Source organism: Acipenser ruthenus, chromosome 46 (assembly GCF_902713425.1).
Source record: "Acipenser ruthenus chromosome 46, fAciRut3.2 maternal haplotype, whole genome shotgun sequence".
NCBI classification, from domain to species: domain Eukaryota; kingdom Metazoa; phylum Chordata; class Actinopteri; order Acipenseriformes; family Acipenseridae; genus Acipenser; species Acipenser ruthenus.
The window spans coordinates 1,307,627-1,330,831 of NC_081234.1; the positions used below are offsets into that span (position 1 = coordinate 1,307,627).

The 23,205-nt window shown below is 43.8% G+C and overlaps 1 protein-coding gene across 4 annotated transcripts in view; it reads left to right on the plus strand.

The window, feature by feature from the left end:
* The window catches only part of LOC117397691 (calsenilin-like), an 83,319-nt gene extending 60,456 nt beyond the window's left edge, over nucleotides 1-22,863 (plus strand). For 3 of the 4 annotated variants that reach the window (XM_059013535.1, XM_059013538.1, XM_059013537.1), the window contains 7 exons: nucleotides 12,794-12,918; nucleotides 14,247-14,316; nucleotides 16,234-16,304; nucleotides 18,918-19,025; nucleotides 21,514-21,618; nucleotides 22,196-22,258; nucleotides 22,612-22,863. In XM_059013535.1, the coding sequence (XP_058869518.1) occupies nucleotides 12,794-12,918; nucleotides 14,247-14,316; nucleotides 16,234-16,304; nucleotides 18,918-19,025; nucleotides 21,514-21,618; nucleotides 22,196-22,258; nucleotides 22,612-22,659 (590 nt within the window). In that variant the 3' untranslated portion in view covers nucleotides 22,660-22,863. Of the gene's footprint in view, nucleotides 1-9,150; nucleotides 9,305-12,793; nucleotides 12,919-14,246; nucleotides 14,317-16,233; nucleotides 16,305-18,917; nucleotides 19,026-21,513; nucleotides 21,619-22,195; nucleotides 22,259-22,611 lie in introns of those variants that run through there. The other variant, XM_059013536.1, reaches the window with a different exon arrangement.
* The last annotated feature ends 342 nt before the right edge of the window (nucleotides 22,864-23,205 follow it).

A 23,205-nucleotide genomic window follows, 5' to 3' on the forward strand; every position in this document is an offset into this window, starting at 1 on the left:
TGCTTTACTGGAGGTGTGTTAGTGAGCGCTCCGTGACGCGGTAAGTATAGCGGAGCAGAGGTTTGTGGTCTGGAACCAGTTTTAGCTGGGTTTGCACATTTGATCAAAAACAGCTTTTTAAGCAAAGACAACTCATGCTAAAACAGGTGGGTTTTATCATCCGTCCGAGGTCAAAGCTGCACTCCGAGTTATGAAAAAACAGTTACACCCTCCCCCATTTACAAGAATGCTGAAGACAGTCACATGTATGTAAATAGAAAGGCTGGCACAGGTGTAGAGGCAGAGGTTACCGGAGTGCATTTTTACACAGGGAATCAGAAATGCCAGCCTTTCCTCAACCCATTCAAATGGGTGGTGACAATGTAACCTTTCAACTCTGCCAGCCCCGCCTCTCTCCATCACTATATCTACAGCTCTGGCCAAAAGGATTGCATCACCCGGTAGAATGAACTCATTTTGCTTCATAAAGTCGAATGAAATCTGCTGAATAATGTTGTTAACATATTGAATTACCACTGCTTTGTAGTTTTCCATATACTTATATATATATATATATATATATATATATATATATATATATATATATATATATATATATATATATATATATATATATATATATATATATATATATATATATATATATATATATATATGGAAAACTACAGTGGTAAAAGAGGCTGTGTGATCCAGTGGTTAAAGAAAAGGGCTTATAACCAGGAGGTCTCCGGTTCAAATCCCACCTCAGCCACTGACTCATTGTGTGACCCTGAGCAAGTCACTTAACCTCCTTGTGCTCTGTCTTTCGGGTGAGACGTAGTTGTAAGTGACTCTACAGCTGATGCATAGTTCATACACCCTAGTCTCTGTAAGTCGCCTTGGATAAAGGCGTCTGCTAAATAAACAAATAATATATATTTATATATAAAATCAATTAAAATTATGTCGCAATCCTAAGATTCTAGGTGCTGAAAAACTTTTGGCCACAGCTGCAGAGTAGGTGTGACTATCACAGTTGGAACTTCCTGTTTCCCTTTTTAAAATATGATTTCATAAATCAGTCCCCTTGTGCGTCACTTTCTGTGTGTGTTTTTCTTCAAGAAATATAAATAAACACAAACATTCAATGACAAAATTTCAACTGGAGGTCTTTTTCAATTGACTGAATTTGACTTTCTGTTAGTGTTTCTAAATGCAGTGCTCTTGAGTATTGAATAGTTGTGGATGCTTTGTATTTTCTTGGGCTTTGGTTTCCTTTATCAGACAGTGACCGGTCAGCTGGGGTTGTTGTCAAGAGAATTGCCTCTATTTTTATCTTGGGAGCATCTATAAAAATTCAGCAGTGATGCAGCGCCAATGTAACCAGAGCCCTGCCGCGCTGAGGGGTGAGTGATGGAAAACAGAGGCCGGATCAATACCTGACCCATTTAGGCTTCACCGCGGTACACATTCATCAGAGCACTGACGTCAGGCTTTTTAGAAGGGAGCTTTAAATGTATATTCTTCTTCTTCTTCTTCTTCTTCTTCTTCTTCTTCTTCTTCTTCTTCTTCTTCTTCTTCTTCTTCTTCTTCTTCTTCTTCTTATTATTATTATTATTATTATTATTATTATTTTGCTATTCGTCGGAGTGTTTCAGAGTTGTTCCAGTTTTGCATTACTAGAATTTTCCTCTAAATCTGCTTTTTCTTGGCTTTGAGCTTGCCTGGAGAGTCCTAACTGCTGGATTTCCTCGTTCTAATCAAGTCATGTGATAGCGTGACCTTTCAGTTCCTCCACGTGCTCTCTCTGCCACGTGATGTCATCAGAATGAGGAAGGCTCTTCAGTGCTGGCAGATTCTTCAGACAAGCTCAAAGCCATTTGAAGCTAAACACGATCTTATTTTTCTTTGGTTTTTCTTCTGTTTTTGTACTTGCAGGAAATTAAATGTCAAATTGCTAAAAAGGGTACCAGTGCCTTTACCATCATTAATTACACCGTGTAACAATTTTTTTTTTTTTTTTTTTTTGGTTCCTGGGTAGTAAGTGTTATTTCCTAATTGCTTATGCCTCAAAAGTATAGAAAATGGCTATTATTCCCCACAAACTTTGCTTTTGTGACCAGGACAGTGATATTTTGAAATTTACCTATTTTCCACAACATTCCAGATAGATTCAGTGCTGAGTAAACTTGGAGTAACTTCTAGAACTTATTGTCACCAAAGGGATCTAATTAAGAACTAGATTTTGAGACGAAATCGGGTTTAAACACTAGTTTAAAAAAAATTAATTTGGGGGTCATTTTAAAATGTGGTAAAGCCTTACGATCCTGTAATCAAAGTGTGTGTTTTGGGATAACCTCTGCATGTATTATTTATTTCTTAGCAGATGCCCTTATCCAGGGCAACTTACAATTGTTACAAGATATCACATTATTTTTACAAACAATTACCCATTTATACAGTTGGGTTTTTACTGGAGCAATCTAGATAAAGTACCTTGCTCAAGAGTACAGCAGCAGTGTCCCCCACCTGGGATTGAACCCACGACCCTCCGGTCAAGAGTCCAGAGCCCTAACCACTACTCCACACTGCTGCCCAGTGTGATGGCTGTCAGAACCATATCATTCTGTAATTTTTCCTTCTCTAGTTGCTGCATACTGTATGTATTTCTTGCATGACTTGTTATAAAGTGTAGACAACTTGCAATACCCAGTCAAACCACTAGATGGTGCTCAATCCAAAGTTGTATTTTTAAAAATCTAATGGTACAGTACATTTCCTTCCAGTCTTTACAGGGATGGAAATAAGACTCCCATTGCATAGCAGTTTGATCCATTCCTGGTTTTACTACGAATTTAATAAGACACACCTGAGCTTGTTACCTATACACACTATGACTAATCAAGCTCATAATAAAACCTGGAATGGATCAAACCGCTATGCAGAAGGAAGCTTATTTCCATCCCTGCTTTATATTGGTTACATTGGTTGTGCTCCGCTCAGAAAAAAAGTGCCAACGAATTTAGCTTTAAATTATTTGTTTATTTAGCAGACGCCTTTATTAAAGGTGACTTACAGAGACTATAGTGTGTGAACTATTCATCAGCTGCAGAGTCGCTTACAACAGCGTCTCACCCGAAGGAGCACAAGGAGGTTAAGTGACTTGCTCAGGGTCACACAATGAGTCAGTGAGTGAGCTGGGATTTGAACCGGGGACCTCCTGGTTACAAGCTCATTTCTTTAACCACCGGATCTCCTATCTTAAAGGGTAACTGTAACATTTTGACCACCCCTCTCCCTTGTCCTGTTTTTTTTTTTTTTTTTTTAGCTGAAATAGATGCCATTCCTACGAATGAATGAATAAAAAGCAGGCGGTGAATGAAAGTGTTAGTGATACATTGTTGTACTGCCCCGGCCTCCCCTCTCTCATCCCTCCGGGATATTGCATGGTTTGCATTACTCTGCCTGTCTGCAATTAGCGCTCTGCGGCTTCACTGAGGGAATCCATACCGCTTCGCACCAACACGGAGCTCCGGCCCCTGTCTTGTGTGTGCTTGAAGGATGGCAGCTATTGATGCATTGCTCCGGTTTTTTTTAATAGCATGCTTTAGATTCTTGCATATTGCTGTGGAAGAATGCGATGCTGATCACTGGAGGAGCGCATGCTCACCGCCTTCGCGCGAGCCACAACCAAATTACGTCATTTAATTTTTATCAGAGCTTCAGTTCCTCGCGCAGGGCCGACTCAAGCAATTTGGGGGGCCCCTGCCAAAAAAAAAGGGCGCCCCCTTTTTACATACATTATTACCAAAAAAAAAGCTGTTTGTCTGCAGGTGTGTGCCAGTGTAGAGGCTCCTGAGGGAAGGGGGGCGTCTTTTTAAAAGGGGCAGTGAGGCGCCAGAGAATATTTTAAACACCGGGTTTTAAATTCACAACCTAGAACTATACATGAACATAATAAAACCCCCATTGCATGGCAATATGACTGCTATGTTTATGTATAGTTCTACATATTCAGGGAACATGAATCTAGCCACAGACAACACACATGTGGCACAAATAAACCTGCTCAATAAACGTGTTTTAAAACAAAAATATCTGGAATCAGAATAGCTACACACTGCAAATCCAAAATTGTTCGTGAGATTTATGTTACGCAATTTTTCGACTGAAAAAAAATCACAAGCACTAATATTATCCCGCTGTTTTCCATAATTTTATAACACCGCACGATACTGATGTGGGGGTAATAGTACCGCTAATATGGTTCACGGTGCAACTACACTCGCTGTATGTGGTTATAATGTATTTGGTGTAAATTTACTCGGAGTCCTGCAATTTATAAAAAAATAAACCATTTCACGAAACGAACTCGGGGCAGGAAGAACACGCATTTCATTTGACTTTCCCACAGACTGACTTTAGATTCGTGACTGCATTGTTTCAAACAATACTCGTACACGCGCGGTGTATGGGAGGGTTAAAACACTGCTCCGATGCTTGTTGGATTTCAAATCAAGAGCTAAAAAAAGAGGTTATTTTGGTATTTCCGCGCTTCACAGCTCCAGTATACACAGCCTTTTCTATTTTTACCCCGTACCGTTTGGAGTTGTGATAGCTTGACATACTGTCTGAATCTGCAGTTGTTCACGCATATCACCTACTGGCGTTTGAAACGGGGTAATCTTTTACACAGCTTACATTTATATTGCGCTTTATCATGCCATGGCATCTCAAAGCACTTCACAAAACAGCAAGAAAATAAACAGACGGCAGTGGCAGCATCTTTCTCCTAGCCTGTTGTTAATATTAGCGTCCATAGAGCCATGCCTCTCCTGTGTGCTTCAATTATTATTATTATTTATTTCTTAGCAGACGCCCTTATCCAGGGCGATTTACAATTGTTACAAGATAACACTTTATTTTTACATACAATTACCCATTTACACAGTTGGATTTTTAACTGGAGCAAGAATCTAGGTAAAGTACATTGCTCAAGGGTACAGCAGCAGTGTCCCCGACTGGGGATTGAACCCAAACCCTCCGGTTAAGAGTCCAGAGCCCTGACCACTACTCCACACTGCTACCCTCGATGGAATACCTGTATTCTGGGATTGTGCGCTTAGCGGCTAATAGCTATCAGCACGACACCGCGCTAATATTACTAGAGTAAAACATGGTCTTTTTTTAATCAGTTCGCCAGATATTTTGGACGTAGATATTTATGGAGTTACAGTAATTGCAGTCATTTTTTACAGTGATGTATTTGATACAACCCTCCCGTGACACAAGTGAAACTGAAATCAAATCAGTTGGTCTGATCTCCATTCATGGTCTATATATTTGACACAGTTTGTAACTCAGTCGTGTCCGCCAGTGTAGTCTGTATGTAAGCTGCACAGGTACATATGTGAATATGATGTCACTGCATGGACCGGTTCGCGGACCGTACGATACAGCCTTAGCAACACAATCATCAACTCGGCTTATTTCTAATGCTTTCATATTTCTTAAAACCTAAAATAGAAAAAAACTTGTATTTTGCTATTATATAACTGGTCACTTTACGCTGTCACTGGATACATAAGCCCTCCTACGCTGCTGGCTAAGCAAGCCTAAAACATAAACGCCAGGTATAATGTATTCGTGTGAATAAAGTATTTTAAATACTCATTTTAATTAGGGTGACCAGATTTCCAAAGCTCAAAACCGGGACACATTATTAAATAATTGATGAGACTAGTCATATAATTTATATATAGTTTTTTTTTAAATAGTTATTTAAATAGCCATCCTCGTTTTAATAATGTATTATTTGTATTTTATTTATTTTTAACAGCTTTCTAACGCCGCACAATTTCAGTACACTCCCGAGTATATCTGTGGTTAAGTTTCACTGCCAATTGTATTGTTTTTATTGCTGGTAATTGTAGGATAATTTAATATAAACGAAATTAAACCGCATTGCAATAAGCATGTACGTGTATGCCTGTGTTAATCACTTTATATAAATAATGTTCTTGAGTACCCAAGTATTTTTTTGTTTAATTATTATTTAGTTTTCAACTTGCCAGTTATGTAAGATGCTGTTCATGTTATTTTGACAAAAGGAAGCCTAGAGTGAGTCGCGCTAAAGGAAGTGGCTAAAAACCGGGACTTTTTTAAGATTTTCAGAAACATGTCGGGACACCGGGGCCTTTAATAGAAACAGGGTCTGTCCCAGCTAAACCAGGACGTCTGGTCGCCCTAATTTTAATACATGTACAACAAAAACACGTGTCCTAACACCTACCGGTAAACTCTCCACTGCCGCCTTCGCCTCATGAGAGCAGACTGAGCCAATCACGGTGGCACCAGGTCGGTCACGTGACATAACTAGCTGCTGGGCTTTTAGGCAGGCACTAAAAAAAATGATTTCACCTCCTGAAGCTTAGGGCATCCGGGGGCCCCTCAACAACCGCCCCCCCCCCCCCCCCCAACGGAGGTGGGGTTTGTGGGAGCCTAGAGCTGGCTCTGTCCTTGCATTGTCTGTGTAGTTCCCAGAGACATTTCGTTTTTTGGTCTACTTGTTTCTTTGGAATATGAAGTAAACTACGTGCAAAATGTTGTATTCCTCGTTTCCTATGAGCAAAAAGGACCAAAAAGTCCAGCAGTTGTGTTTCATTGGTTCAATTAGATTTAAAGCAGGGTTGGAACAAAGACCAGGTGTGGTGGGGACAACTGAACGGACCCAGTGTGAACACAGCCTGTCATGGGAAGTTCTGCTCACAGGGCAGTGAAAGGCGTCCTGAAAAGATGAATGGATGGTGAAACCTCAGGGACGGGGGGACGGGCCCCCCCTCAGCCACACTGTGTTTCCGGCAGCCCTCTCTCGCTCCCCTCCCAGACTTAATTAAAATGAGAGAGCTGGAGGGAGGTATAGATCTCTCCACACAGCCCTGCCTGATGACACACTGCCGCCAGCCTCCGCTCACTCACACTCGGGGGGCCAGTTTGCTTCGCTTCCTGGTACTTTTTTTTACATTTTCTTTCTTTCTCTCTTTTTTTTCACCAGAAGCAAAATGCGACTTGTTCCTTTTAACAGTCGGTATGGGGAGAGAGAGAGGGAGAGTGGGAGAGGGGGAGAGGGAGAGAGAGAGGGAGAGGAAGAGAGGAGGAGAGGGAGAGAGGGAGAGGGGGGAGGGAGGGGGAAGAGAGAGAGGGAGAGGGAGAGAGGGAGAGGGGGAGGGAGAGAGAGGGAGAGGAGGAGAGGAGGAGAGGGAGAGAGAGAGGGAGGGGGAGAGGGAGAGAGAGAGGGAGAGGAAGAGAGGAGGAGAGGGAGAGAGAGAGGGAGAGAGGGAGAGGGGGAGAGGGAGAGAGAGGGAGAGGAAGAGAGGAGGAGAGGGAGAGAGAGAGGGAGAGGGGGGAGGGAGGGGGAGAGAGAGAGAGGGAGAGAGGGAGGGAGAGGGGAGTGGGAGAAGGAGAGAGAGACCCCCCCAGCATACACACATTACACACTCCCACCCCCAATGACGCAGCTAGGAAAATTTGGGAGGTGCAAATTCATTCCTTTGAGGATGAATTTCGTCAGAAGTGACTTCATTTCCAATATTTCCATATTTTCAAAACGTTTACTCCTCTCTTTAATTAACAAAATTCCACGTCACTCTGCGAGGCTTCGTGCTTCTCTGTTCTCCAGCCCCCCTGTGTAGAGCTCTCAGAATCACGTCTAACCCCCCAGTACAGCAGGTACACCCGAGTGTAACCATTAACCTGCTCCCTGGATGCAACAAACACCACATTTGTTCCACGTGGCATTTCTAGCTGATGCATCTCTTACATCCACTAGGGGCATTTATCATCTCTTTATTAACTGTTACTAACTAGCTTACTAAACAGAGTTTATTTTTTGGTTAATTGTTAGTTAATAAAGGCCAGCTAAAACAACAAAGATCATATTCCTAGTTTGGTAACGATGGTAAACTATTGAAAATGAATAGTATAACTATGGGGAAAGTGCGTGGGGAATTTGTTTAAGTGATCAACCATTTTATTATTATTATTATTATTATTATTTATTTCTTAGCAGACGCCCTTATCCAGGGCGACTTACAATTGTTACAAGATATCACATTATTTTTACATACAATTCCCATTTATACAGTTGGGTTTTTTTACTGGAGCAATCTAGGTAAAGTACCTTGCTCAAGGGTACAGCAGCAGTGTCCCCCCTACCTAGGATTGAACCCACAACCCTCTGGTCAAGAGTCCAGAGACCTAACCACTACTCCACACTGCTGCCCTACACTGCTGCTACATTTCTTGTGAGTTTTTCCTTTTGAAGTTGTGAATGAATCAGGCTCAGTGGTGGGCTGAACTCTGAATGTTGTTCCGTCTCAGACAGTCAGCACAGAGGCATTGAATTGATAAATACACAACTTAGAAAAATAAGGAACAGAAACTGCAATATATTTTAAACCGCTCAGTCCAGAGGGCAACAGGATAGATGAATGTTGTGGAGAAGTTCACCACTGTATTTTTGCAGTTTTCTCCCATGCTTTCTCCATGGTTATACCATGCATTTACCAGAGTTTACCCTGGTTTGCCATGTATATTATTATAATTTACCATACCTCACTATTCTTTGCAATGCTTACCTGTGCTTCACCATGCTTTCACTGTGCTTTATTACACTTTGCTGTGCTTTTACTATGGGAAACTTTTATAAGGGTTACATGAGGTACATTGTAACTGTGCTTAATAACAGTGTAATAATGTGTAAGTACACATGTATTTGTAATGCTGTCTCCCTTGTTTGTTCCAACATGTTCCCCTTAGTCTCTGTGACAGAGAGAGCGAGGAAGGGAGAGAGAGAGAGAGAGAGAGAGACAGGAGGAGGGAGGGAGGGAGGGAGGGGGATATTAATGCGGTGTCCCTTGTTTGTTCCAACATGTTGCTGTGTTCCCCTTAGTCTCTGCGTGACATAGAGAGCGAGGAAGGGAGAGAGAGAGAGAGAGAGTCCTTCTTTTTATATTTTCATCATTTTCCTTTTTTTCTGGACATATAACCCTCCTACTTTTCGTTTTCTTCTCCTTCTGTTTTTTTTTGTTATTCCCCCCCACGTTTTTCTGGGGTGGGGTAGGGGGGGGGATAGCCGTGTTCTTGACTGGGAAAGGGGTGTCCCGTCTGCAATCCTGGGGTGTGAGTGCACAGTTTTGGGGAGCTGGGATGGTGGGCAGTGGCAGCTTTGAGTTCGAAGGCTTGCAGACCATAGGGATTGTGTGTCTGGTCTGCATGTTTCTGAAGCTCATGCATCTTCTGGGGCTAATCAACTTCACGGACGAAGGTAGGACAGTCAGAGAAGCAACATACGTCTTTAATATTACTTTACTGTCGTGGGTTTTTACAGCCATGGAAATAAGACTCCTATTGCAGAGCTGTTTTACCCATTCCAGGTTTTACTAGGAGCTTGATTAGCCGCAGCATATAGGTGATAAGCCCAGCAGAGTCTTATTAAACTCATAGTGAAACCAGGAATGGATCAAACTGCTGTGCAATGGGAGTCTTATTCCCATCTCTGTTTTGAAAGGTATTGGGTACACCACATGCCTCAAACAGAGCTCTGAGTGGTACAACTCTATAGAAAGAAATGAAGAAAGAACGTGTCGCATCTTCAGTGTGTTTCCTCCAGTCACTGAATTGTTTTCACTCCTTTATTTTGAAGAGAAGCAAAGGGGTCCCTGAATTATATGACTTGGCTTGATGAAACTTGTGGCAGCTATTTTGGAGCATTTTACAGCACTGGGCATTCCCCTTGGCTTATTAGTGTCCTGCAGCGGTACTGTTTCACCCTGTCTGGGGTTTGTGCTGCACCCAAGCCACGCTCTGTGTTTCTGTGTTCTTGTCTCCAAAGACACTGGGGCTGGTTTCAAAGCCCTTTCCTCCAAGTAGTCAATGACTTATTTGTTTCTTATTTTAAATTTAGAAATATGAAAACAGCAGTTTTTTTTCTCTCTCATCCTGTAACTTGAAAGGCAGGTTCCTGCGTTCCTGTCTCCACACAGACAGCAGTACAAGTGACCTGGAGCTGTTCTGTATTGTACTGTGTGGCCTGTGTGCTGAAACACATCTCTATGTCCATATTCAAGTTCAGCACAGTATTGTTACAGTTGCAGTTTCCATGCATTTACCATAGTTTGCCCTGGTTTGCACGTTTATCAATATACTTTACCATACCTTGCAATTCTTTACAATGCTTTCCTATGCTTTACCATGCTTTCACTGGGCTTTATTACACCTTACTGGGCTTTTAGTGTTGGACACTTTTCGAAGAGTAACTCACATCTCACATACTTGCCAACATTTGGAAACTGTTCAGCGGGACGCTCGTCCGTGGGGGGGGGGGTTCGCATCATACACATGGGAGGGGTCATACGCAAAAAGTACTCGTTATCATATAATATACGTATCCTCCCCCCCCCCCCCCCCCCCCCCCGCCCCAACTCAACACGACAATCATGACATTCAAAATAGACACAATGAAGCGTTCTTCCCTTTGTATACGTTAGTGATCAGCAGATGTGTCAGCCGCACGATGAACAAAACGATGTGGTTTTCACTAACTCTGCCGTGCAGAATAAATTATATTTTTTTTTTCTATGGGTAAATATCGGGACGCGGGACATTTGCTAGGAAATCGGGACTGTTGGCAAACATGAACTCATGCTGTTCCTGTCCTCTTGTCTACACGCAGACAGCAGTAAAAATGATGCTACAGGCAGCGGTCCAGATAAGCTGCGTATTTGCCGTTTTTAGGCATTAAAAATCTGAAATACGCACTAAATATAAATTTAATGCGTAAAATACGTATTGCAATTTTGTAGCACAGCTTGTCTGCTTCCCTCCCCTAAAACTTCCACTAAACAACTACATCTCCCAGAATACAATGTCTTCCGTTATTTGGGAACTGTACACAAGTAAAAACAACGGAACAAGCAAGATCCGACCCAACCTCTGTTTAGACCTGTTGTCTTTTCAACCAATCACAGTAAGAATAGGAAAGATTCGCAGCTACGCAGGTTGAAGCGTAAACACCCCAGTCCAGCTACAAATCCAACTGGAACCGTCATCACAAGAGGCAAACGCTGAAAAAAAGGTGTCTATTAAACGAAGTATTTTGTAAGTTATTAATGCATTTCCATATTTTATTTATCTGTATGGCTTTATATTGACGTTTTAACATTATTATTTATTTCTTAGCAGACGCCCTTATCCAGGGCGACTTACAATTGTTACAAGATATCACATTATACATTATACAGATTATTTAATTATTTTTTACATACAATTACCCATTTATGCAGTTGGGTTTTTACTGGAGCAATCTAGGTAAAGTACCTTGCTCAAGGGTACAACAGCAGTGTCCCCCACTGGGGATTGAACCCACAACCCTCTGGTCAAGAGTCCAGAGCCCTAACCACTACTCCACACTGCTGCCACATGTTCCCTGAGTTTAAGAATTTAATGTTAAAATATACCTAACATAATTTTTGTTAACTCCAATATACCAGTCAAATCGTAGAGTGCCTAGCTATAGTTTTGAGTAACACAAACAGGTTTTGTTAGTCTGTTGTATCTTCTTTAGCAGCCTCAACTATCCCAGATATAATTCGGTCACTTTGTTTACCGTCAGGAGGCATAGACATACTTGGGACTAATTAGGAAGTGTACTGCTGATAAAAAAATTAAATAAATAAATAAATAAAAACGGTACCATGCAATCATAAGAGCTTTGCGTGTTACATGCTGTCAGATCAGGACAGGATGAGCTTGGGAGCTGCAGCATGCTGTTTCCATATTACTGCACACAATTAAAGGGGCCGTCACCAATTCCACACACATTTTCAACCAGTCTTGAATTGCAGGGGCCTTGATGCTCCAAAAGTCAGTTGTTGTTCTCGTTGATCTTGCCTTGCTGTGATCAGTGCTGAAATAAAACTCCTTCATTGCACTAATGGAGTACTTTATCAGACCCCACAAGCAGACCACTACTAGTCTAGCACATGCTTGATGCAAAATTGCACCAGAATGCACCATTTGAATCCGTTTTTTAAAAAATGTGGGGGGGGGGGAAGAGACACCCCCACACTCTCCCCCATCGACCCTACGCGCCACAATCACATCGGTGCCCCCTCCTGCCTTGTAAGTGCCACATACCTTAAAACTAATTGGAACCCCTGAGTTATGCAGTAGTTCAGAGTAACATTGCAGTTAAAATGGAAGGCTCTTTTTTAATGCCTACCCCATTACCATTAAAGACCGTGCAGTATTTATTGAGATTACTCATGACTTCAAGGTAAGGTTGTATTTTACCCCCTGAAAATACATTTTACTCTCTCAGTGTTAATTAGAGGGTAAGTTACTCCCAGACCCAAAACGCTGGCTACAGTACTTGCAATTAAAATTACACTAAAAAGTAACCAGTAGCTCCACACATTAGCATGTGTACTCTGTTTATGCTACCAAGCAGAAATCGCAGGTACAAACACAGAAACACACTACAGAACGATTTCACAAACAAATGCTTTTTCACTCAAAGTGAAAATACAATTCGTCCATGTAACACACAACATGAGAATGATTCAGCTTGGAATAACTACAAATACAATTACGCAGATGTCAACAGCAATTCCAATTATATTACAATTGCAATGAATTACAAATGACACAATTCCTATTGTAATGGATCCCAGGTCTACCTACAGCTGTGCTGTATTGTACTGTGTCTGTGCTGAATCAGGTCCCTCTAACGTGCCCTGTTCTTGTCTCCTCACAGACAGCAGTGAAAGTGATCTGGAGCTGTCGACAGTGAGGCACCAGCCGGAGGGTCTGGATCAGCTGCAGGCGCAGACCAAATTCACCAAGAAGGAGCTGCAGTCTCTGTACAGGGGCTTCAAAAACGTGAGTGCGGACAAACGACCCGACAGAGTTAACCCAGACCGACTGTGCTGTGCTGCGCTGCACTGTCCTGTATGCCAGCTTTACACATGCTAGTCCCAGCCCCGACCCCTTGAGACCACAGTGTCAGTGATAAGAGAGTCTCTTACCACAAGACAGATATACCTAATGTAGTGCAGACATTCACGAGAGACTGGACAGACACACTCTGTTAGTGAGAATGTGTCATCTTATGGTTAGTGGTATTATACTTTGAGAGCTGGGTAAGCTGGCTATATTGTAACAGGCCTAACAGTGGATTAACCAAGTGAGTGAATTAGTGAATTATCCAACGGTGTATATCGAGGTGTCCAGGGAGTCTGTACAGCATAGGCTGATGTTTTAGGTCATTGCGGTGGACTCCCTTTGACTTCAGAGCAGACTCTCTTCCCATCCTCGCTCTCTCCCTCTCTCTGTCTCAATTCAATTCAATTCAAATAAAAAAAAGAGCTTTATTGGCATGACAAGTTTCACAGGTTTTGCCAAAGCATATATATTTAAAATAAAATACAAATATGAAAGAAACTGACATTTATAGAGCGTTTCTTATTTAACACGTATACACAGTGTGGAGGGTGGTTATTTATGTTGTGTCTCTAATTTTGTGGCAGGTTGTTATTTATTCAGCTGCTAGTTCAGCAGTGTCTCCAAATTCCCCTAAAACTGTTCTTAGTTTGGCCTCTCTGTCTAGCTGCAGAAAGTCTGGCACCTGGCTGGTGAATTGGGGGTATATTGGACAGTCCAGAGTGAAGTGTATTTCTGCTTCTATTTCCCAGGATATCTCTCTCTCTCTCTCTCTCTCTCTCTCTCTCTCTCTCTCTCTCTCTCTCTCTCTCTCTCATTCTCTCTCTCTCTCTCAATCTCTCTCTGTTGTTCTGTCTCTTTCTGTCTCTATCTTTCTGTATCTCTCTCTCTCTGTCTCCATCTCTGTTGCGCCCACTCTGTCTCTCTCTCTCTCCCTCCCTTTCTCCCTCCCCTCTCCCTCCCCTCTCTCTCTCTCCCTCCTCCCTCTCTCTCCCCCTGTCTGTCTCTCCCCCTCCCCCTCTCTCTCCCTCCCCCCTCTCTCTCTGTGTCTATCCTGCCCTCTCTCTCTCCCTCCCCCCCTCTCTCTCCCCTTGTCTGTCTCTCTCCCTCCCCCTCTCTCTCTCCCTCCCCCTCTCTCTCTGTCTCTATCCTGCCCCCTCTCTCCCCCTCCCCCCCTCTCTCTCTCCCTCCCCCTCTCTCCCCCCCCCTCTCTCTCCCCCCCTCTCTCTCACTCTCTCACTCTCTCTCACCTCCCTGTCTCTTTCCAGGAGTGCCCCAGTGGTCTGGTGGATGAGGAGACCTTCAAGATGATCTACTCTCAGTTCTTCCCACAAGGAGGTAAGCAGGATGGAGATGGATTGCATCACGGATGGGAGCAGCGAAGGGGAGGAAACTAATACGATGTCTATAAATGAGTGCGCGCAATAGCAATTGATGTGTTAGTAAGTGTCCTCTATTGATTCCAATACTCAAAAGTTACACATATTGCTAAACATTATCAATAGACTAGTTAGAAACAGAAATCCAGCAGTGATCGCTTACCCAATCTCTGGGAGTAGCATCGGACACGGTGATGATCACGCGGTCAGGAGAGGGTTCAGGTCTCAAATGCACCTCCGAGTGCCTGCTCTTTTATACAGTGTTTTACACACGCTTGCCTGCAAAGCTAGTTGCTAGCTGGCTTATGTCTGTGCGTCAGTAATATTTTGACCAGACCACTTGTTGCTGCACCAGCTCAGGTCAAGGTCATTTCTGCTCAGTTTATGGCCGCTTTCTCAGGCAATAAAACATCGTCCCCGGAGTTTGCACAGACAGTCTTACTTTGCACAGCTGCCCTCAGAATCTGAACAGAAATATTCTCATGAATCCTTTGCTATCGTCACAAAGGGGAGGGGAGCAGGAGGGGGAGGGTGGTAGAGGAGAGGAGAGGGGAGGGGGTATGGGAGAGGGGATGGGAAGGGTAGAGGGAGAGGGGAGGGGGGAGGGGATATGGGAGAGGAATTGGAGGGGGGGCAGGAGGGAAGAGGAGAGGGAGAGGGGGAGGGAGAGGGGATATGGGATGGGGGAGGGGGCAGGAGGGAAGAGGAAGAGGGAGAAGGGACATGGGATGGGAAGGGGATGGGGAGGGAAGGGGGATCATTTGGCCTTATCACACTCCAGATGATTTGTGAGGTGTTGGAGTCCCACTCTTTGGACACCCCTGTTGTATTATCTCCAGTATGGATAAAATATGCAGACTCTCTCACGAGCACACACACAGACACACACAGACACCACACGCACACAGACACACACAGACACACACACAGACACACACAGACACCACACGCACACAGACACACACACAGACACACACACAGACACACAGACACACACAGACACACACACACACACACACACACACAGACACACACACACAGACACACACACACACGCACACAGACACACACAGACACACACAGACACCACACGCACACAGACACACACAGACACACACACACAGACACACACACACACAGACACACACACGCACACAGTGTATTTTTAACTGCTGGCACCGCTAGTCAGTCCTGCAGATAAAAATGGATTCAAAAGAAATGCGTCTGCTTTATAAACAAAGTAGTGAAGGCCTGGCTAGTGCAATCTGTGCTGGATACAGGAACTTGATAACTTTATATAGAACTATAGAACACAAACACGCTTGTCCTCCCCTTGTCCTGTTCCAGTGTATTTCACTGTCCCGCCCATAACGATGAGACAACAGGGCTACTTCTAGAACAGAAGAAATGTTTCGGAATGAGAAAAGCCCATTCAACCCATCAAAGCCCGTCCCATGTTAGCACCCCACTCTCCTCTACTGGGGAGATCTCATTTAAAAGCACAGAATTTCGTCTTTTTTAATGTTCCCAGTGTTTTTAATCCTAGTGGGCTATTCTGTGCATTTCTAACTCTCTGTGTAAAAAAGTTCTTCCTCCCTTCTGTTCTAAACATACTTTTACTCCGCTTGCATTTATTCCCTCGTTCTTCTCTATCTGCCTTGTCGTGTCTTGGGTTCACTTCATCTAGACCATTTATTGATTTTGTAGATTTCAATCAAGTTCCCTCTTTCCCTTCTTTTTTCTAGGCTGAAAAGAACAATCTTCTTTAGCTTCTTTTGTATTTAATTTGACCGTCACAGCAGTTCGTCTTGACTAGCTGGGACCCATGTGTTCAGGGGGGAACGTACAAACAGTAACGCACTTCCTGTCTCCACAGACGCCACCACCTACGCCCACTTCCTGTTCAATGCCTTCGACATCGACAGGACCGGCTCCATCCGCTTCGAGGTGAGGGTCGGAGGGCAGTGATTGTTGTTGTTGTCTTTTTCAAAATTTCTATTTATTTTTATTTTTTAATGAAGCTACCTCTCATGACACAGCCATGTTGTCATGTTCACAAAAAATAAATAAATATATATAAAGACCAAACATAACATGAATGACCTAAAATTCGTAGTTTTAGAAAAAATTAAACTAGACAACGCACAATATAGAAGACAAAAGGATAAATAAACCATTATTATTATTTATTTCTTAGCAGACGCCCTTATCCAGGGCGACTTACAATTGTTACAAGATATCACATTATTTTTACATACAATTACCCATTTATACAGTTGGGTTTTTACTGGAGCAATCGCTGTAAAGTACCTTGCTAAAAGGGTACAGCAGCAGTGTCCCCCACCTGGGATTGAACCCACAACCCTCCGGTCAAGAGTCCAGAGCCCTAACCACTACTCCACACCGCTACCCTGTAACCATGTACCATGATGCCTGAAGGTTTAAATAGAAAGGAATAGTAGATCATCAACTACAGTATGTGGTGAATGACATCACAATCACATTCATAGATTTAAATAGAAATAAATGAGTGTAGTTGCCATGACATCCAAAGCCTAGAAGTACCTCCACTGTTTGTTTTCAAACACACTTTCCCTTGACAAAGGCATGAAAACAAACTGAAACGTTGAGAAGTTGGTTCTTTTGAGCAAATATATAAACACTATTTTTTTTTTTATCTGTGTTTCTTTTACAAACACTTCAGTACAAGCAAACGTTCTATTTTTAATTGTCAAGTTACAGGGTAATTTATGACCAAATCCCAATTGGAAGCATAGTTTATAGATGTGTGCTTTCAGCATCTTGGTTACCTTATTACACCGTTAGAATGACAGTAACAATAGCAATGACAATGTGAGGACCAGGGCTGGGGTCAATTCCTTTTTAAATTCCCAATTCCAGTTTCCCTTCCCTTTTAATCACCTCCAACTCTGGAATTGGAATTGGAAATGGAAAACAAGAATTGACCCTGACCCAGCCTGGAACTCACACTGGCTCTGCTGCACCAAGCCTGGGCTGGGATGCACCAGCTGTGTTGAAGTTCTTACTTAGCTTAGTTAAAGCTGAAGTAGTTACTGTCGTTGATTTTACACATTGCTAACTTTTCACGGGTTGCACCAGCTATGAGAGTTATAACGTAAGACTAGATGTTGGTTAAGATTTCCGCACACCTTTAGGGAGGTGTAAGCTGTTCGTAAAATCAAAATACAACATGACACAGTAACTTTTCCTCGTCCGTGAATCCTGCGAGACCGCGTACATCCTCTTGATAATTATAGGATATCCTTCTATTATTAATATTATTTATTTATTAGCAGACACCCTCATCCAGGGCGACTTACAATTGTTACAAGATATCACATTATACATTATACAGATATCACATTATTTTTACATACAATTACCATTTATACAGTTGGGTTTTTACTGGAGCAATCTAGGTAAAGTACCTTGCTCAAGGGTACAGCAGCAGTGTCCCCCACCTGGGATTGAACCCACGACCCTCCGGTCAAAGCCCTAACCACTACTCCACAATCCTATTAGATTCTAAAGTTTTAATTTTATTAGATTTAATAGGATAAAAAAAAACCTTATAGGATTAATTGTAAAGTTCCTATATGATCTGATAGGAATTTTCAATTTCTGAAGCATTCCTATAAGATTTCCTATATGATTTCCTATAGGATTTGTTCACCAGGGTTATATTTTACTGTATGATGAAATATGTAGATTTATTATTTGTAATGGATCACTTTCCTAAAACTTGGTTTTAAATTTCAATATTTTATACCATATATATGTAATGACATACCTGTGATTCCCAGTACAAAATATTCTTGAATTAGCTTTTCTTGTCAGCTTGTCTGTCAGAGGCGACAGGGAAGTGTGAAGGTTTAAGATATGAAGTACCAACAAATAAATCTCTTAAACTAAACATTCTTAACATTCCCATGAAGTTATATGTTTATTTCGATAGTTTAAAGGTGCTGTCCGTACGTGTTTCTTCAGTGGGGGTTTCAATCTGTATCACTGACCAAGCCCTCTGAAATAGCCTCACTTCTAATTGGCTACCAAGCAGTGATGACATCACTGACAGTATGAACCGCTCTTAGTTATAAACTAACTAGTAACAACTAAGGACTTAGTAAAGACTTTATGTTCTAACTTACAAATGAACTTATGTATAGCTGCTGCACCCAGTCCTGGGGTTCAGAGCTCCCCTCAATGAAGTCTATTATTATTAATATTGAAATGATCAGGAGCCAGGAGTTTGAGCAGGGTTAGAAACTCACACTAGCCCTGCTGCTGCTGCTACTGCACCCAGTCCTGGGGTTCAGAGCTCCCCTCAATGAAGTCTATTATTATTAATATTGAAATGATCAGGAGCCAGGAGTTTGAGCAGGGTTACAAACTCACACTAGCCCTGCTGCTGCTGCTGCTGCACCCAGTCCTGGGGTTTAGAGCTCCCCTCAATGAAGTCTATTATTATCAATATTGAAATGATCAGGAGCCAGGAGTTTGGGTTAGAAACTCACACTAGCCCGTTTTGTTTTGGATCAGGACTTTGTCATCGGACTCTCAGTGCTGCTTCGAGGCTCAGTCCACGAGAAACTGAAATGGGCCTTCAACCTCTATGACATCAACAAGGACGGCTACATCACCAAGGAGGTGAGAGGAACTTAGGGGCCGGGTCTAAACTACAGACTACATCACCAAGGAGGTGAGAGGAGTTTAGGGGCCGGGTCTAAACTACAGACTACATCACCAAGGAGGTGAGAGGAGTTTAGGGGCCGGGTCTAAACTACAGACTACATCACCAAGGAGGTGAGGGGCTTAGGGGCCGGGACTAAACTACAGACTACATCACCAAGGAGGTGAGAGGGGCTTAGGGGCCGGGTCTAAACTACAGACTACATCACCAAGGAGGTGAGGGGCTTAGGGGCTGGGTCTAAACTACAGACTACATCACCAAGGAGGTGAGAGGGGCTTAGGGGCCGGGTCTAAACTACAGACTACATCACCAAGGAGGTGAGAGGAGTTTCTGGGCCGGGTCTAAACTACAGACTACATCACCAAGGAGGTGAGGGGCTTAGGGGCCGGGGCTAAACTACAGACTACATCACCAAGGAGGTGAGAGGGGCTTGGGGGCCGGGTCTAAACTACAGACTACATCATCAAGGAGGTGAGAGGAGCTTAGGGGCCGGGTCTAAACTACAGACTACATCACCAAGGAGGTGAGGGGCTTAGGGGCCGGGTCTAAACTACAGACTACATCACCAAGGAGGTGAGGGGCTTAGGGGCCGGGACTAAACTACAGACTACATCACCAAGGAGGTGAGAGGGGCTTAGGGGCCGGGTCTAAACTACAGACTACATCACCAAGGAGGTGAGGGGCTTAGGGGCTGGGTCTAAACTACAGACTACATCACCAAGGAGGTGAGAGGGGCTTAGGGGCCGGGTCTAAACTACAGACTACATCACCAAGGAGGTGAGAGGAGTTTCTGGGCCGGGTCTAAACTACAGACTACATCACCAAGGAGGTGAGGGGCTTAGGGGCCGGGGCTAAACTACAGACTACATCACCAAGGAGGTGAGAGGGGCTTGGGGGCCGGGTCTAAACTACAGACTACATCATCAAGGAGGTGAGAGGAGCTTAGGGGCCGGGTCTAAACTACAGACTACATCACCAAGGAGGTGAGGGGCTTAGGGGCCGGGACTAAACTACAGACTACATCACCAAGGAGGTGAGGGGCTTAGGGGCCGGGTCTAAACTACAGACTACATCACCAAGGAGGTGAGGGGGGCTTAGGGGCCGGGTCTAAACTACAGACTACATCATCAAGGAGGTGAGAGGAGCTTAGGGGCCGGGTCTAAACTACAGACTACATCACCAAGGAGGTGAGGGGCTTAGGGGCTGGGTCTAAACTACAGACTACATCACCAAGGAGGTGAGGGGGGCTTAGGGGCCGGGTCTAAACTACAGACTACATCACCAAGGAGGTGAGAGGAGTTTCTGGGCCGGGTCTAAACTACAGACTACATCACCAAGGAGGTGAGGGGCTTAGGGGCCGGGGCTAAACTACAGACTACATCACCAAGGAGGTGAGAGGGGCTTGGGGGCCGGGTCTAAACTACAGACTACATCATCAAGGAGGTGAGAGGAGCTTAGGGGCCGGGTCTAAACTACAGACTACATCACCAAGGAGGTGAGGGGCTTAGGGGCCGGGACTAAACTACAGACTACATCACCAAGGAGGTGAGGGGCTTAGGGGCCGGGTCTAAACTACAGACTACATCACCAAGGAGGTGAGGGGTTTAGGGGCCGGGTCTAAACTACAGACTACATCACCAAGGAGGTGAGAGGTTTAGGGGCCGGGTCTAAACTGGAGAGACATGACACTTCAGGTCTGATTTAAACATACCACAGCTGTCTGACTTTGTATTAATCCAGGAGGGGTTCATTGACTTTTTAAAGCATGGAAGTGAATTTTCCTCTAGCCCGGGGCGCTGGCATTTTTACTGCTGTAGTGCCGTACCAAGGCTGTAAGCTGACAGTGAATATTATCAGTAAGCCAGTAAAAAAATCAGCATCCCTGCTGTTAAATACCTCGTAAAGGCAATTCTGAGAATATCAGCACACCGCTAATATTCACTTATTAAAATTACTGCATACAATAAAAATACAGTTAATAAGGTATAACCATGACTTTAATTCATTTTTAAAATTCATTGATATCAATGATACACATTATATCATGGCAGATTCTGTTAAGCATGCTCTCTCTCTCTCTCTCCCTGTCCCTCTCTCTCTGCCTCTCTCCCTCTCCCTCTCCTTCTCTCTCTGTGTCTCTCCTTCTCGCTCTCCCTCTCCCTGCCTCCCTCCCTCCCTCTCTCCCTGTCCCTCTCTCTCTGGCTCTATCCCCCTCCCTCCCTCTCTCCCTGTCACTCTCTCTCTGCCTCTCTCTCTCTCCCTCTCTCTCTCTCCCTCTCTCTCTCTCTCTCTCCTTCTCCCTCTCCTGTGCTTGCTCGCTGCCAGACTGCATACAGGCATTCAAAAGGGGCGGAGCATATATACATCAGCACTCTTAAAGGGGCCGCACCCTGCTACCCCAGAATCATGACACGCTTATTAACCCTTTGTCTCCTGGGCCCCCAGGAGATGCTGGCGATCATGAAGTCCATCTACGACATGATGGGGAACTACACGTACCCCTCGGTGAGAGAGGACACCCCCTTCGAGCACGTTGAGAAGTTCTTCCAGGTAAGAGAGCCGGTGGGGGGCGGGGGGCATAAACAAGAGATCCACCCTAAACTGCAGAGCACTAGCACAGAAACAAGAAAAATATATACAGCAAATCAAATCCTCGAAAAAGAGGATCTATACCAACTGAGGATGGGGATAAATTCAACACGTTCACCGCACACCAGCGACCCCTGTGGCTGATAGGGAGCCTGCGGGTCTGCAGTGGAGCCATTCAGATCTGTGTTGTCCTCCGGCACTATAGGTCTGGAGGCTTCACTGTGGATCCGCAGTGTGAAAAAAGACGGTTTAGCAGGAGCACGTTTCGGAGGACGCGTATGTCAGCCGCCGTTTCCCGAGTAGCCGGGGGGTTGCAGTGGTGAACTGGGATTAATAATAACACAATTGGCGATTGCAAACTGGGGAGAAAAATGATACTGGTGAAGCCAAATGAGTGTGTTTGTATCTGAGAGTTTGTATCAAATTCTTATTTAACTACAGTATATATTTTAGAAAATATAATATGAAATGCTGTATCTGCTTAGCTGCTGCTAAACATTCCTTTCTAAACATTCCTTTCATGCATTTTTTCTTACAGAAGATGGACAGAAACCAGGATGGAGTGGTGACGATTGATGAGTTCATGGAGACTTGTCAAAAGGTTTGCTTCTCTCTCTCTCTCTCTCTCTCTCTCTCTCTCTCCCTCTCCCTCTCTCTCTCTCTCTCTCTCTCTCTCTCCCTCTCCCTCTCTCTCTCTCTCTCTCTCTCTCTCTCTCTCTCTGTCTCTCTCCCTCTCTCTCTCTCTCTCTCTCTCTCTCTCTCTCTCTCCCTCTCCCTCTCTCTCTCTCTCTCTCTCTCTCTCTCTCTCTCTCTCTCTCTCTCCCTCCGTCTCTCTCTCTCTCTCTGTCTCTCTCTCTCTCTCTCTCTCTCTCCCTCTCTCTCTCTCCCTCTCTCTCTCCCTCTCTCTCACACGGACACACACACTCATATTTATGTTTTTCTTCCCTCTCTCAGGATGAAAACATCATGAGCTCCATGCAGCTGTTCGAGAATGTGATCTAGAACTCCCCGGAACAATCCAGAACGTCTGCATCCATCGCCTGCCGTCACCCACCCACCCAGCTATTCCTGTGTCAACAAGACTGAACTTTTTATATAGAAACATATGGTGAATATATATAAACATATACAAACAACATGTACACTACCCACAGAGACAAGATTGCTGTTTCCTAGTAACGAAACTCTTGAAAGAACAATGGTCCAGTTATACAATAATAATAATAACAATAAAAATAAAAATAATAATAATAATAATAATAATAATAATAATAATAATAATAATAATAAAACAAGGACTTGACAGTATAAGATTGCCAGGAAAAATACAGTAATACAGTAGGCCTCAACTCGAGCCTCACACTTTCCTGAACTTGGATGCCCTTCATCTACATACTTGCGGGGGGGAGCTGGGAGGAAATCGTTCTCTCTTTGCGCACACAAAAGAGCACAACACACCACAGTGAGAGAAGGAGGGAGAGAGAAAGAGGAAAAAAAAATATCCTCCCCCTTGTGGACCACAGGGATTCTCAAGCACTGCTGCTGGCA